This window comes from Diceros bicornis, chromosome 28, assembly GCF_020826845.1.
Source record: "Diceros bicornis minor isolate mBicDic1 chromosome 28, mDicBic1.mat.cur, whole genome shotgun sequence".
NCBI lineage: Eukaryota > Metazoa > Chordata > Mammalia > Perissodactyla > Rhinocerotidae > Diceros > Diceros bicornis.
In genome coordinates this window covers 42617907-42628523 of record NC_080767.1, presented here as the reverse complement: position 1 = coordinate 42628523, position 10617 = coordinate 42617907, and the positions used below count along the sequence as shown (strand labels likewise).

Sequence of the window (10617 nt, the reverse complement as noted above, 5' to 3'; positions counted from 1 at the left end):
GCAGAGGTCTGGCCTAGGCGGGGCGACATTTCATGTCTAGAAAGAGCAGCAAGCACTCACTTAACTCGTCGAGAAAGGGAGAAATCTGCTTACAAAACGAGGCTTGCTGGGGGGACACCAGCCGCCAGCCCTGTGTCCCAGGAGGAGCGGGCACAGACAGGAGCCAAATGAGCCCGTGGGCCCCAGGGAGGCGGCTGCGTGGCTGGGCGCTCCGCAGAAACCAGCCCTCCCTTGATGTCCTCGTCCTGTCCCCCGCCGGTGGCACCTGCTTCCCGCTGAGGTCCTGGGCTTCAGGAAAGGAAGAGAGCACAGCTCCAGGCGGCCCAGCCAGGGGCAGCGCCGCTGCCCACACCCCTCATGTCCGCTGTGGTGAAGCGGGGGGGCCTCCGTCAGAACTGAGCGTGGTCCACCTCGTCCAGCCAGGAGGCGGGGCTGGCAGGGAAGTCAGGGTAGCCCCCGCTGCTCCCGGTGGACAGATCAGAGCTGGGTCCGTTCCCTGCCAGCACCCTCATGGGCGGGGGCCCACCTGGGGCCCCCGCGGGCATGAGGCCCAAGCCGGCATCTGGGTACACCAAGCTGGAGAGGAGGGGCTGGGGGCCAGGAAGGCTCTGCAGGGCAGCTGGGGAGGGGGGGACGCCGTAGGGGCTGCTGGCGCGCAGCTCTCGGTACTGCTCCGGGCCGGCCAGGCCTCCAGGCTCCAGCGAGAAGCTGCCTGGGGCTCCCGTGGGCCGGCCCAAGGCCGGGGTGGGCTCCCCCAGGCTGCCGTAGAGGCCGTTGGCAGGGCCCATTTCGGCCATGGACGGCTCTTCTGCAACGGAAGCGGAGGGCACTGCTCAGAGCCCGCCCTCCTCCACCTCGCCCCTCAGGACCCCTCCTGCAGGGACGACCTGCCCCACGTCACACAACAGGCCAGCCCAAGTCCCTTCTGCTCTTAGAATAGACAGCTGCCTTCTGCCCCCACCCTCCCACCTCGGTGTCCAGCTCAGTCCCACACGGTGTCTAAAGAATGATGGCTGTAGTCCAGTCAAAACCCAGGGTTCCATGACCATCCCCAAGTTAAAGAGGCCCAGAGAGGCTGGGTGAGCAGCCTAAGGTCACAACGCAGCCCAAAAGAGTCTCTTGCACAAACTCTCTGAGGACGGGAATTAAGGGGTGCGATTGAAGTCTCCCTGGTATGGAGAATGAGGTCATCGGATCCCACAGAGGAGGGTGGACCCTCAACTCCAAACAGCCAGAAATTTTTAATCATTTACCCCAAAATCGTGCTGCCCGCTTTTCTAAAAATCATTGCAAGGGCGGGGAGCCAGAAAGATGGTCGCGACGCCCCCCCATGAGAAAGCCTGCTGAGGGCCGGGCCGGGTCATAGGGGTTCTGGCCCCCACCAGGGGAAGAGCAGTGGTCCTGAGAGGCCAGCCCACAGTGTTTGGGGATGGGGGACCAGGGTCCATAAATGAATTTTTTTTAAGTAAGGCTAAAGAGGCCACTGACTAGGAAATTTAGATTTCCCTGCAACCAGTCAACCCAACGTTCTTCCCGGCGCGGGGCTGCGCGCTTCCGAGGCCGCCCGCACCGGTGAAGGAGACTTCGGCGTCGCTGTCCTGCCCCTCCTCCTGGACGCTGTCCTTGTCGGACTTGGAGCCGCCGCGGGCGCGCTTCATGCTGCGGAAATACTGGCCCCAGCGCTGCCGGCCCGCATCCTTCTTGAGCCTCTTTTCCTTGGCCCGGCGGTTCTGGAACCACACCTGCGGGCGGGGGCGGGTGAGTGGCCGCAGGGCGCGCGGGGGCGGGCAGGGTGGCGGCGGGCGCGGGGCGCTGACCTGCACGACGCGCATGTCGAGGCCGGTCTCGGACGAGAGCTGCTCGCGCACGTGGCGCGCCGGCTTGGGCGACGTGTTGTAAGCGCTCTTGAGCGTCTCCAGCTGCTTGGCCGTGATGGTCGTGCGCGGCCGCTTGGCTGTGGCCTCGGCCTCTGCACCGCGGGCGGGGGGTGGTGAGGCGGAGCCTGCTCCTCCGGCACCCCAGCGCTCCACACCACACCCTCCTGGGCGCGGGGACCTCGGGGCCCCTAATACCGCCCCCCCCAGCGACCGACCGCCGTGGCCGCGGGGTCAGGGGGCTTCGCGGGCCGCGGGGCACTGGGAGCAATGGAGAAAACCCGGGTGGGGGCGTTGGGCCTGGGCGGAGGGGCGGCTCGGCTGCGGCCTTCACTGGGGACTCGCGCGGCCGGTGATCGCGGCGCTGCCACCTCCTGCCTCGGCCCCCCACTGGCAAGCGCCCCGCGCCCCCGCAGTTCCTCTTTGTTCCAAGGGTGTGGGTAATGCCAGATCTCCACCGTAAGGATTTAGGGTGATAATTCAGACCAGGGTGAGAATCCACATAATTCGACCAACTTCCCTGTGCTCCAGAGTCAGGCGGCCGCTGCGACCCCAGACCCCGGCTTCCCCAGAGCCGGGCTGTTAATTGTCCCCACCCGGCTCTGGCCCCGGCTCCGGCCTGGGGGTGGCGGTGCCCCCACCGCCCCGGCCTGTAGGGAAGGCGGGTAAATTCGCGTCCCTCAGGGAGCGCTCCGAGGCGGTCGCTGGAGGTGAGGATCCCTCCGCGCCCCGACCCCGACTGGCCTCAGTCCCACTTAGCAGGAGAGGAAGAGGGGCCCTACCCAGACCGTTGCCCGCTCCCGCTGACCTCGCTGCTTGGCAGTCTCGTAGTCCGCCTTGCACACGAGTCGGCTGTCCTCCATGAGGTAGAATTCGTCGCCCGTGGCAAGCTGCCGCTTGCACACGACGCAGGCGAAGCACTGCAGGTGGTACACGAAGTCCTGGGCGCGGCGCACCACCTGCGTGGGCGGGATGCCCAGCTGGCACGCGGCGCACTTGGTCCCGAACCGCCTGCGGGACGCACAGGGCGCGGCTCAGCACGGGGCGTGTGGCTCCTTCGCCCCGAGCGGGTCGGAGAGTGGCGAGCGCTGCGCCGCGCAGGGCGGCTCTGGGAGGAAGGCTCGCCCGGGCCCTGCCCCTGGTCACCCGCCCGCAGCGCCGGCACAGCCGCACAGACTACGGAGAGGGGGACCCGGAGGACCTGGGGAGCAGAACCGCGCGTGGTGCTCGGTCGGGAAGGTGAATGTTTTAGACCCCGGAGGCCTGTGTTCGGAAGGCGCCGGGCCCCGGCATTAAGGACAAAAACAGGACCAAAATTAAGAGGAAGTAAGTCCAATAGAGTTCCACAAACTTGGGGTTATCTTTTTTAACGATTGCTTCGATGATTCACAAAATTAATTACTCTAAAAAAAATTTGCTGATGTGCCAACCAGGCTGGGCCACCCAGGGAGAGGCCCCAGGGGCCTCAGCCGCCCTCCCCCAGAGGACCCAGGGGGCTCTGCCGTGACAGGAGGGGGCCTGGAGGTGGAGGCTTCCCGGGCTCTGGACGTGATTATTGTGAGGGGTCAGGGGAGTCCCTCCAGGGCCCACTCCGGCCTCCTTTCCCCCCGGGGCAGACAGTGCCGCTCGTCCCCCTCCAGCAGCCCTGGGCTCACTTGAAGAAGTCTTCCTTGCAGTAGACGCTCTCCCCGCGGCTGAAGCAGCGCTCGGCCAGCGGCGTGTGACAGTCGCTGCATTTGAGGCACTTGCTGTGCCAGTGGCGGTCCAGAGCCTTGAGGATGAAGCGGTCCAGGATGTGCTGGTCGCAGCCGGCACACAGCGGGATCTCTGGAGGCCGAGGAGTCGCTGCGGTCATGGGCACGGCACAGAGTGGGCGGCATCAAAGTCACTTCCCACCCCAGCCCCCAGGACCCAGGGCTGCCGAGGGAGACCCCCTTCCCTGTGCACCCTCGTCCCCAGGCGGTTTGAGCGGCTGCCTGGCACCCCGGAGCTGGCAGTGCATGGCACCAAAGTCCACAGCCTGGCTCACAGCTAAAATTCAGGTAAACTGAAAATGGATTTAGAAATGTGCCAGTGAGCAGGAAGGTGCCCAGGCGATTCCATTGGGCCAGATACCGTCAACCACAAAATGTTCCCCGCATGCATGAAGGGCGCACACTGAGTTCAAGTTAAAACTCCTCCCCAGGGGCTCTCTCAGAGGCCAGGCTGGAAAATGGGCCCTTACCATCGCCCAGAGGCTGGGCATATGTGGTCCTGGGGCACCCACCACCCAGTCATCCTCACTACTTTGCACAATTAAGCATCATAGCGGCTAGAGGCTCCTTGTGCGTGTGGCTGCCCAGCCCCGTGGCCCTGTCTGCGGGCCACCAAGGTAAAAACCGACGCCCTCTCCATCTTTGGGTGGCTTCGGGGTACTTGTGAGTGGACTGGACAAATGGATCTGCTGTCCTCACGCTCCAGGTGGGTGCCTGAGCACACAGAAGGTGGTTTGCCCTCCCCACATGGTCATAGTTACTCCAACACACGGGTTCTGGCGCGTTCTGCTCCCCCAGGACTGCAGGTCTTTGGGGGACCAGGTTGGGGAAATGCAAGGGTGGCCTGTGGGGTCCACGGGGCTTTTCGGGGTGCTTATGGGTGAGGACTCCTTGTCAATTTAGAAAAGGTCTCCCGGGGGAGGAGAGAGCCGGGAGCAGGAGGTGGAACCTACGCAAATATTGCTCCCACTTCTCCGCACTCATCTCGCTGCCCCCGGACCCATCTGGGTCCAGGCCGGCCCCACAGTGGGTGGGAAGACCAGAGAAGGACCTCCTTTGGCCCCAGACCCGGGGAACCGGATCCACCTCCCTCCTGAAGCGGCAGGAAACCTGCGAAGGACGCGACCCCGCGTCGGGCAAAACCTCAGCCCCGGGTGCTGAGCGTGGGGATCCGAGCCCTCCGGGCCCCCATCTCGGGCGCGACGGCAGGTTGGCGAGGACACCGGGCATAGAGTTGGTAGCTGCACAGGCCCGCACCGCGCGGATTCAGCACCGAGGCCCGGACAGCGCCCCGGCCTTGCCGCCCCTGGAGCCCGCGTCTGGCAAAAGCCGCTCCCGCCGCGCCCCTCGCGCTCCCCGCAGCCCCGGCGACGCGGGCCTTACGCTGCATGACGACTCCGGCCTCGGCGGGTCTCCTGCCCTCGGCGCCGGCGGGGCCCGCAGAGCCTCGCGCCCGCCCGTCCCGGCCAGCTCTCCTCAGCCGTGGCTCTCCGAGCCCGCCTCCCCTCCCTCCCTCTCCCTCAGCCCTCCCACCCTTTCCTCCCAGCCTCTGCGGCCAACCCCTCCCAGGAACCGTTGGAAAATAAATAAATAAATAGGGGACGGGTGAGACCCCACAGCCTGGAGGTAACCTCTTTCCCACCTGCTCCCTCCCTGCCGCTCCCCACTCCGCCAGGGTCGCCTGTCTCCATCCAGTGGTCCCGCCAGCCCGGAAGCCCCCCGAGAAGGGTCCCGGTTCTCCGGGAGCCAAAGCGCTGGGGGCGAGACTGGTGCCACCAGGAAGTTGGGGGTTTTCCTGTAGAAGGGTTCTGAGGACCAGCCGGGAGCAGGCCAACAAAGCAGGTGTGTGTGGGTGCAGATGCCAGACCCCAGCTGGGGGCGATCTGCGGATGGGCTTCGGCTCCACCCCGGCCCCTGCATCTGACTCTCTTCCTCTGGAAAGTGCGGCGGGTCTGGGTGGGGGCGGCCCTCTTGAGGATCCTCCTGCTCAGTGGTCACTGAACCCCACTTGCTCCCTGCACACTCTCCCGATCAGGGAGAGGACTTCCTCAACCGGTCCTGGGGCCCCGAGGGCTCCCCGGCCTGAGCGGCGCAGCTTCGGGACCACACAGCCGACAGCACAGCTGCAGGGGCCCCGACGCAAACTCGCCGCTGGGGCGCCCAGGAGGGGACGTGCTGGGACCCTCGCATACAGTCCTGCCGGGTCCCCTGGCTCCCGCCACCTCCGTGGCCAGGCCCGGAAAGGAGAGAGGACCTCCGGGTCTCGCCGGGGTCCGCCCTCCCCGGTGCAGGCCCCTTGGCGCGGGCACCCACCTCGGCGCAGGTCCTCCCTCCGCGCCAGCAGCGCCAGCAGCAGGTCGCCGCCCGCCGACTCCCGGCCCGGGCCCAGCTCCCCGCGCGCCTCCATGGGTCCCGTGGCCCGGCGACGCCGCTCTCCGACCCCGAACTTTCCCGGGGCTCGGCGAGGCCACGGCCGCAGTGGCCCCGGGCCGGCGTCTGAGCGATTCCCGCCGTTGCTGGGCGCTGCGCCCACGGGCCGCCCTGGGGCCCGGAGCCTCCGGCCGCGCGGAGGGCGGAGCGGCCGGGGGGCGGGGCCGCGGGGCGGGGCGGGGCCGGGGGCCGCTGAGGCGCGCCGGGGGCGTCCGGCGGTACTGCGCTTCTAAGCGCGGGGACCCGCGATGCCCAGACGCCAGCCGAGTGCGGGCCTGAGGGTGGGGACAGGCAGGGGAGGAGCCGGACCAGGGCTGCCCGTGGGCGCTGGCCCGGGCGCCGCAGCTTCTTGCCCCCGCGCCGGCCGCAGGCTGAGGCCTGGGCTCGGGCGTGCAGGCGCGGAGAGGCTGACGGTCCTGGGAGGAGGGTCAGGGAGGGAGCTGCGTCCTGCCGCCGCTGAGGCTCCGACTTGGGAGAGCAGAGAGCCGAGCTGGGAGGCTTGGTGACAACGTCAGGTTGGCACGAACGCGACTCAGAGACCCAGAGAGGGTGAGTGTGGCGCCCAAGGGCTCACAGTGAAGCCACCAGGCGCCGGACGGGACCTCGGACCTGCCAGCTCCGGCCAGCTTTTGGGCACCACTCTTGGAACTGCAGCCCAGAGTGGGAGCAGGAAAGAAGGGCGCTTCTTGGGAGGGAAACCCAGTGTCCTGGGCCTGGACACGCAGCCAAGACTCCAGGTCAGGAGGGACACCGGGGCTGGGAAAGCCGGGCATCCGTCTGCACATCCCTCCACTCCCAGCACCCCAGCTTGCACAGAACGCAGCCCCTGTGGCTCCTTTTCCAACATCCTGCCCCCAATCCAAGCAGGTGAGCCCGCAGGAACCCACCCATCCTTGTCTGTAGAGATGCACCCACACGAGGGTGGCTGCTGCTGCCCAGAGGGCACACAGCATCTGGACACAGGCCAGCGCCATCTCCCCCTCCCCCCGCTGTCACCCACAATCAGGACCGCAGTGTGGGCCTCTTGCAGGGAGGGGTATGACTAGGGCAGGGGCCCCAGCAAGTGTTGGGGGACTAGCAAGTTGATGCCATTCTCCAGGTCTCTCCACCTCAGAGCCCACAGCAGCGTCCCCATCCACCCTGCCTTCTCCTGGCCTCCAGCTGCCTGGTCTGTGTGCTGTAACACGGGGACCGGCCTGGAAGGACCCAGGCAGGAAGAGCACAGCCGCCTCCCAGATCCCAGCAGACCTGAGGCCTCACAGGTTTGAGCAAAGGCCCATCGGCCTCCACACCCCTTTACTTGGCCCCACACGTGTTACCCAGCAGCACAGGGAGGGGTGCACAAGCCAGGGGCCGAGTGGTGCTGGGTGCGCTGGGGTGTCGGCCGTTGAGTGTCAGCTGTTGCAGAGGCGTGCCCCAGAGGGGCCATGTGTGGTTGGACTGGGGAAGGGGTGGGCGGGCGGGCAGCCAGTCCAGGAGGTGGCGGCCCCACGCGCTCGGCATCTGGCAGGTCCGCCAACAATGCCTCCGTTATTTCCCAGCGCCTGTGGCGATCAAATGGCCCTTGAGGAGGGCGGTTCAGGCGGGAGACTCGGCCCAGGTCTCCGGGTGCTGCGCTGCTGGACCGTTGGGAGAGGTCTGGGCCGGGCTGTGGTGGGAGCTGAGGGGCGTGAGGTCTCTGGAGGAACTTGGTGCCACTTGCTCTGCCCCGTCCCTTCCCCTCAGCAGTGTCTAGGAGACCCCTTCTGTTCTCGGGCGCTCCAACAACTCGAGTCAGGGCCTCCCGAACCATCCAGGGAGCTCCAGGCCCTCCACCCACCACGGGATCTGCCAGACTCGCCTCCCCTCGCCCCACTCTGTCTCCCATGTCCTGCCCACGTTCTCTCTGGACTCTTCCTCTCTGCCGTCCGTGAACCGTGCCCCTTCCTTCCCACCTCTGCCGCCCTGGCCGTTCCTCCCCTTGGGGCCCTCCTGCCCGGGCTGGAGGCAACAGGGTGCCAGGGCTCTTACCCCGAGTCCCGCCGAAGGTGCAGATGGCAGCGGCCGCCGGGGCCCCAGGCCCATCTCGGTCACGCTGGAGCTCTGTTTTCAGCAGCATCGTGGTGCCAGGCCGGGGCTGGGGCTGAGTTTTTCCGGGCGCTCCTCCCTCTTCCTCTTGGACCCCTGGCAGGGCTTGGAGCTCCCCGAGGCCCGTCGCACCGCCCGCGTCCCTGTGCGCACCGCCTCGCCAGACTCGGGAGCCTCTGGGCTTGGTGCTGTCCACGGTGCTGAAGGCAGCACGCAGCTCCCCACCTCCCCCGACCTTAACCACCGCCCTCTGTTCCCCCAGCCCGCCACCCCCTCCCCCCTCCCCAGGTCCCCTGTCCCTCCGCCCGCCTCCTCACCTCCCCCCCACCCCCCGCTGGCTCACCAGGCGCAGCTCCACCCTGAGCTCCAGGCCGTTGGAAGGCGTGGGGATTCGCTGCAAGCGGGTGCTCCACCTTGCCATTCCTGCTCACAGCCTTCTGGAGGGGAGAGTCCAGGCCACGGGCCCAGGGTGGCCCCTCCAGCCCCATTGGCCTCCAGCCCAGGTCCCCACTGAGGCCTTGGCTCCAGGTGCAGTTCAGAGGCGTTCAACTGTTGCTGCTGGGCTGAGGAACTTTCTGGACTCACAACCTCTCCAACACTCAACCTCCCCCAGATTTCAGGCCACAGCCCCACCCCCACCCCAGGGCAGCCAGGAGGAAGGGCACCTGGGGCGTCCCCAACAGAAACTACTCAGGACTCAAGGGCCACGAGCTCCAAGACTCGGCTGTAACCTGTTACCGGATGGTGGGTCTACACCAACACCAGTACCACACAGACCCGGGCTGGCGGGCAGGGTACCTACTGGTCACTCAGTGCCCTGACAGGGTGCCAGATCAGGGGCTGCCCTGAGGGAGGGACCTGGGCAAAGCCAGGGACGGCGTAACCGTCCAGCCTGGCTGGGAAGGTGGATCCACAGGAACCACAGCCAGCAGGTCTCCCCTGAAGTCCGTACGTGGCTACTGGAGACCTTCCCACCACAGGACAAAACTGGGGACAGAAGAAATCAAATCGTTCAGAGGCTGAGGCCGCAAACAGGTGTCCGGGCAAAGCCTGCCAGCGATGCTGGGGCACTCAGGCCCGGGCAGCAGGGGGCCAGTGAGAGCCGCAGTCTGGAACTGGGTGGGTGGGCGCTCCCTTCACCAGGCGCCTCTGGGGCAGTTCCTGCCACCTGTCACCACTCCCACTCCCTCCACCGTGTGAGATGAAGGGCACTCAGTCCAGACCAGCCCCAAGAAAATAATCGACCACTGATTTCCCATCTCTCACTCCACCCGACCCCTGGGCCATCTCCAAAAAGCCTCAGTTCAATACAAGAAATTCTAGAATTTCAGGTGTCCAGTCCATGAACTCTAGAGGGGAAAGAAGGCTCCATCTGCACAGCCACCCGACACCCGGACCACCACTGGTGAGCCAGTTCACGTGTCAGAAGCATGACAATTTTTTCAAATGTCAGATTTATTTATTTTTAAAACATGTACATTATAGTTGACTTAAATACAAAACTTTCCTGGCAGGTAAGAAATTTCACTGACATCACCAAGTCAATTAGCTTCTTTTTAATCAAAGTCCTTCCATTAAAAATAAATACACATTTAAATTACCGAACTATTTATTCATTAGTCTCAATACTTACAACTTTAGAAAACAGACCTTAAACCTAGCCTAAAAGTGGGTCCACTCCTGAGCGGGCCCCGGGAGATGTGCAAGGCTGTGTTCACACCCGCACAGAGATACACTCCCTGCAGCCACCTGGGCACACCCCTCTCCCTGACCACTCTGTGTGCTGAGAACCTTGCCCCTCGGAAGTCGTAAACTGGTCCTCAAACAGTGGTGACCTCCAACGGCAGGGTCAGTGTGAACCGGGGAGCCGACCCTGTGCTTCCAAGGGGCCTGGCACAGGTCACCACACACGATGGCGCACTGCAACATCGTCCGGGTCACTCCAGCGACAGAAACTCACTGAAGGGGAGAAAAGATGTTCCACACAAACCAGAAGGCAGTTTAGTTAATGGTTCTAAGTATTTCCCTTTGGATTCCGTGTGTAAATCTGCCTGGTTTTCAAGTTGAAAAGAAACAACACGGTGTCTTCAATAACCCAGGCACACAGCGAGCTATGAGGACCAGCTCATGGGTTTTAAAACACAGAGGCTTCTGGGGGTTAAAAAAGTGTCAGACAAGAAGGAACCTCCTCTCTCGGGGCAGAGTGGGGAAGCAGTGGCTTGGAGTGGCTTCCTGGCCAGAGGCCTCCAGACCACGCCCGCAGGGCTCCGCTGCCCTCCTCCGCCGCTCCTTCCCTGAAGGCGCTAACGCCAGTTGTCCGGGGGACCAGCTATCCATTTCCCCAAACTGCAACAGTACTACAGTGGTCTTATAAACACCCCACGCCAGCCACCGTGATTAGTCAACACATGAGTATAAGATGGGCAAAGCAGAAAAAACGACTTACAACCATCACAGTGACACACACATACACGCACACACCCGCACCTGCG

General features: G+C 64.8%; 1 protein-coding gene across 2 annotated transcripts; it reads right to left on the bottom strand.

Moving 5' to 3' along the window:
* Positions 1-389: 389 nt before the first annotated feature.
* Positions 390-8156, bottom strand: LHX3 (LIM homeobox 3). Of its 2 annotated transcripts, none has more exons than XM_058524799.1 (6): positions 8069-8156; positions 3530-3701; positions 2683-2885; positions 1818-1969; positions 1571-1742; positions 390-808 (listed from the first exon to the last, which is right to left on the bottom strand). In XM_058524799.1, the coding sequence occupies exons 1-6, from the start codon at positions 8154-8156 to the stop codon at positions 390-392; spliced, it is 1206 nt and encodes a 401-aa protein (XP_058380782.1). The 2 variants fall into 2 exon arrangements, with proteins under 2 accessions (XP_058380782.1, XP_058380781.1); XM_058524798.1 differs by lacking the exon at positions 8069-8156 and adding an exon at positions 5942-6035.
* Between the last annotated feature and the right edge of the window lie 2461 nt (positions 8157-10617).

Excerpts from the sequence above, each read along its gene's own strand:
- LHX3 (XM_058524798.1), bottom strand. The coding sequence starts at position 6,035 with ATGGAGGCGCGCGGGGAGCTGGGCCCGGGCCGGGAGTCGGCGGGCGGC. Across the intron at positions 3,702-5,941 it reads GAGGGAGGACCTGCGCCGAG|AGATCCCGCTGTGTGCCGGC; the intron begins GTGGGTGCCCGC and ends CTCGGCCTCCAG. Across the intron at positions 1,743-1,817 it reads TCGACATGCGCGTCGTGCAG|GTGTGGTTCCAGAACCGCCG; the intron begins GTCAGCGCCCCG and ends CCCCGCCCGCAG.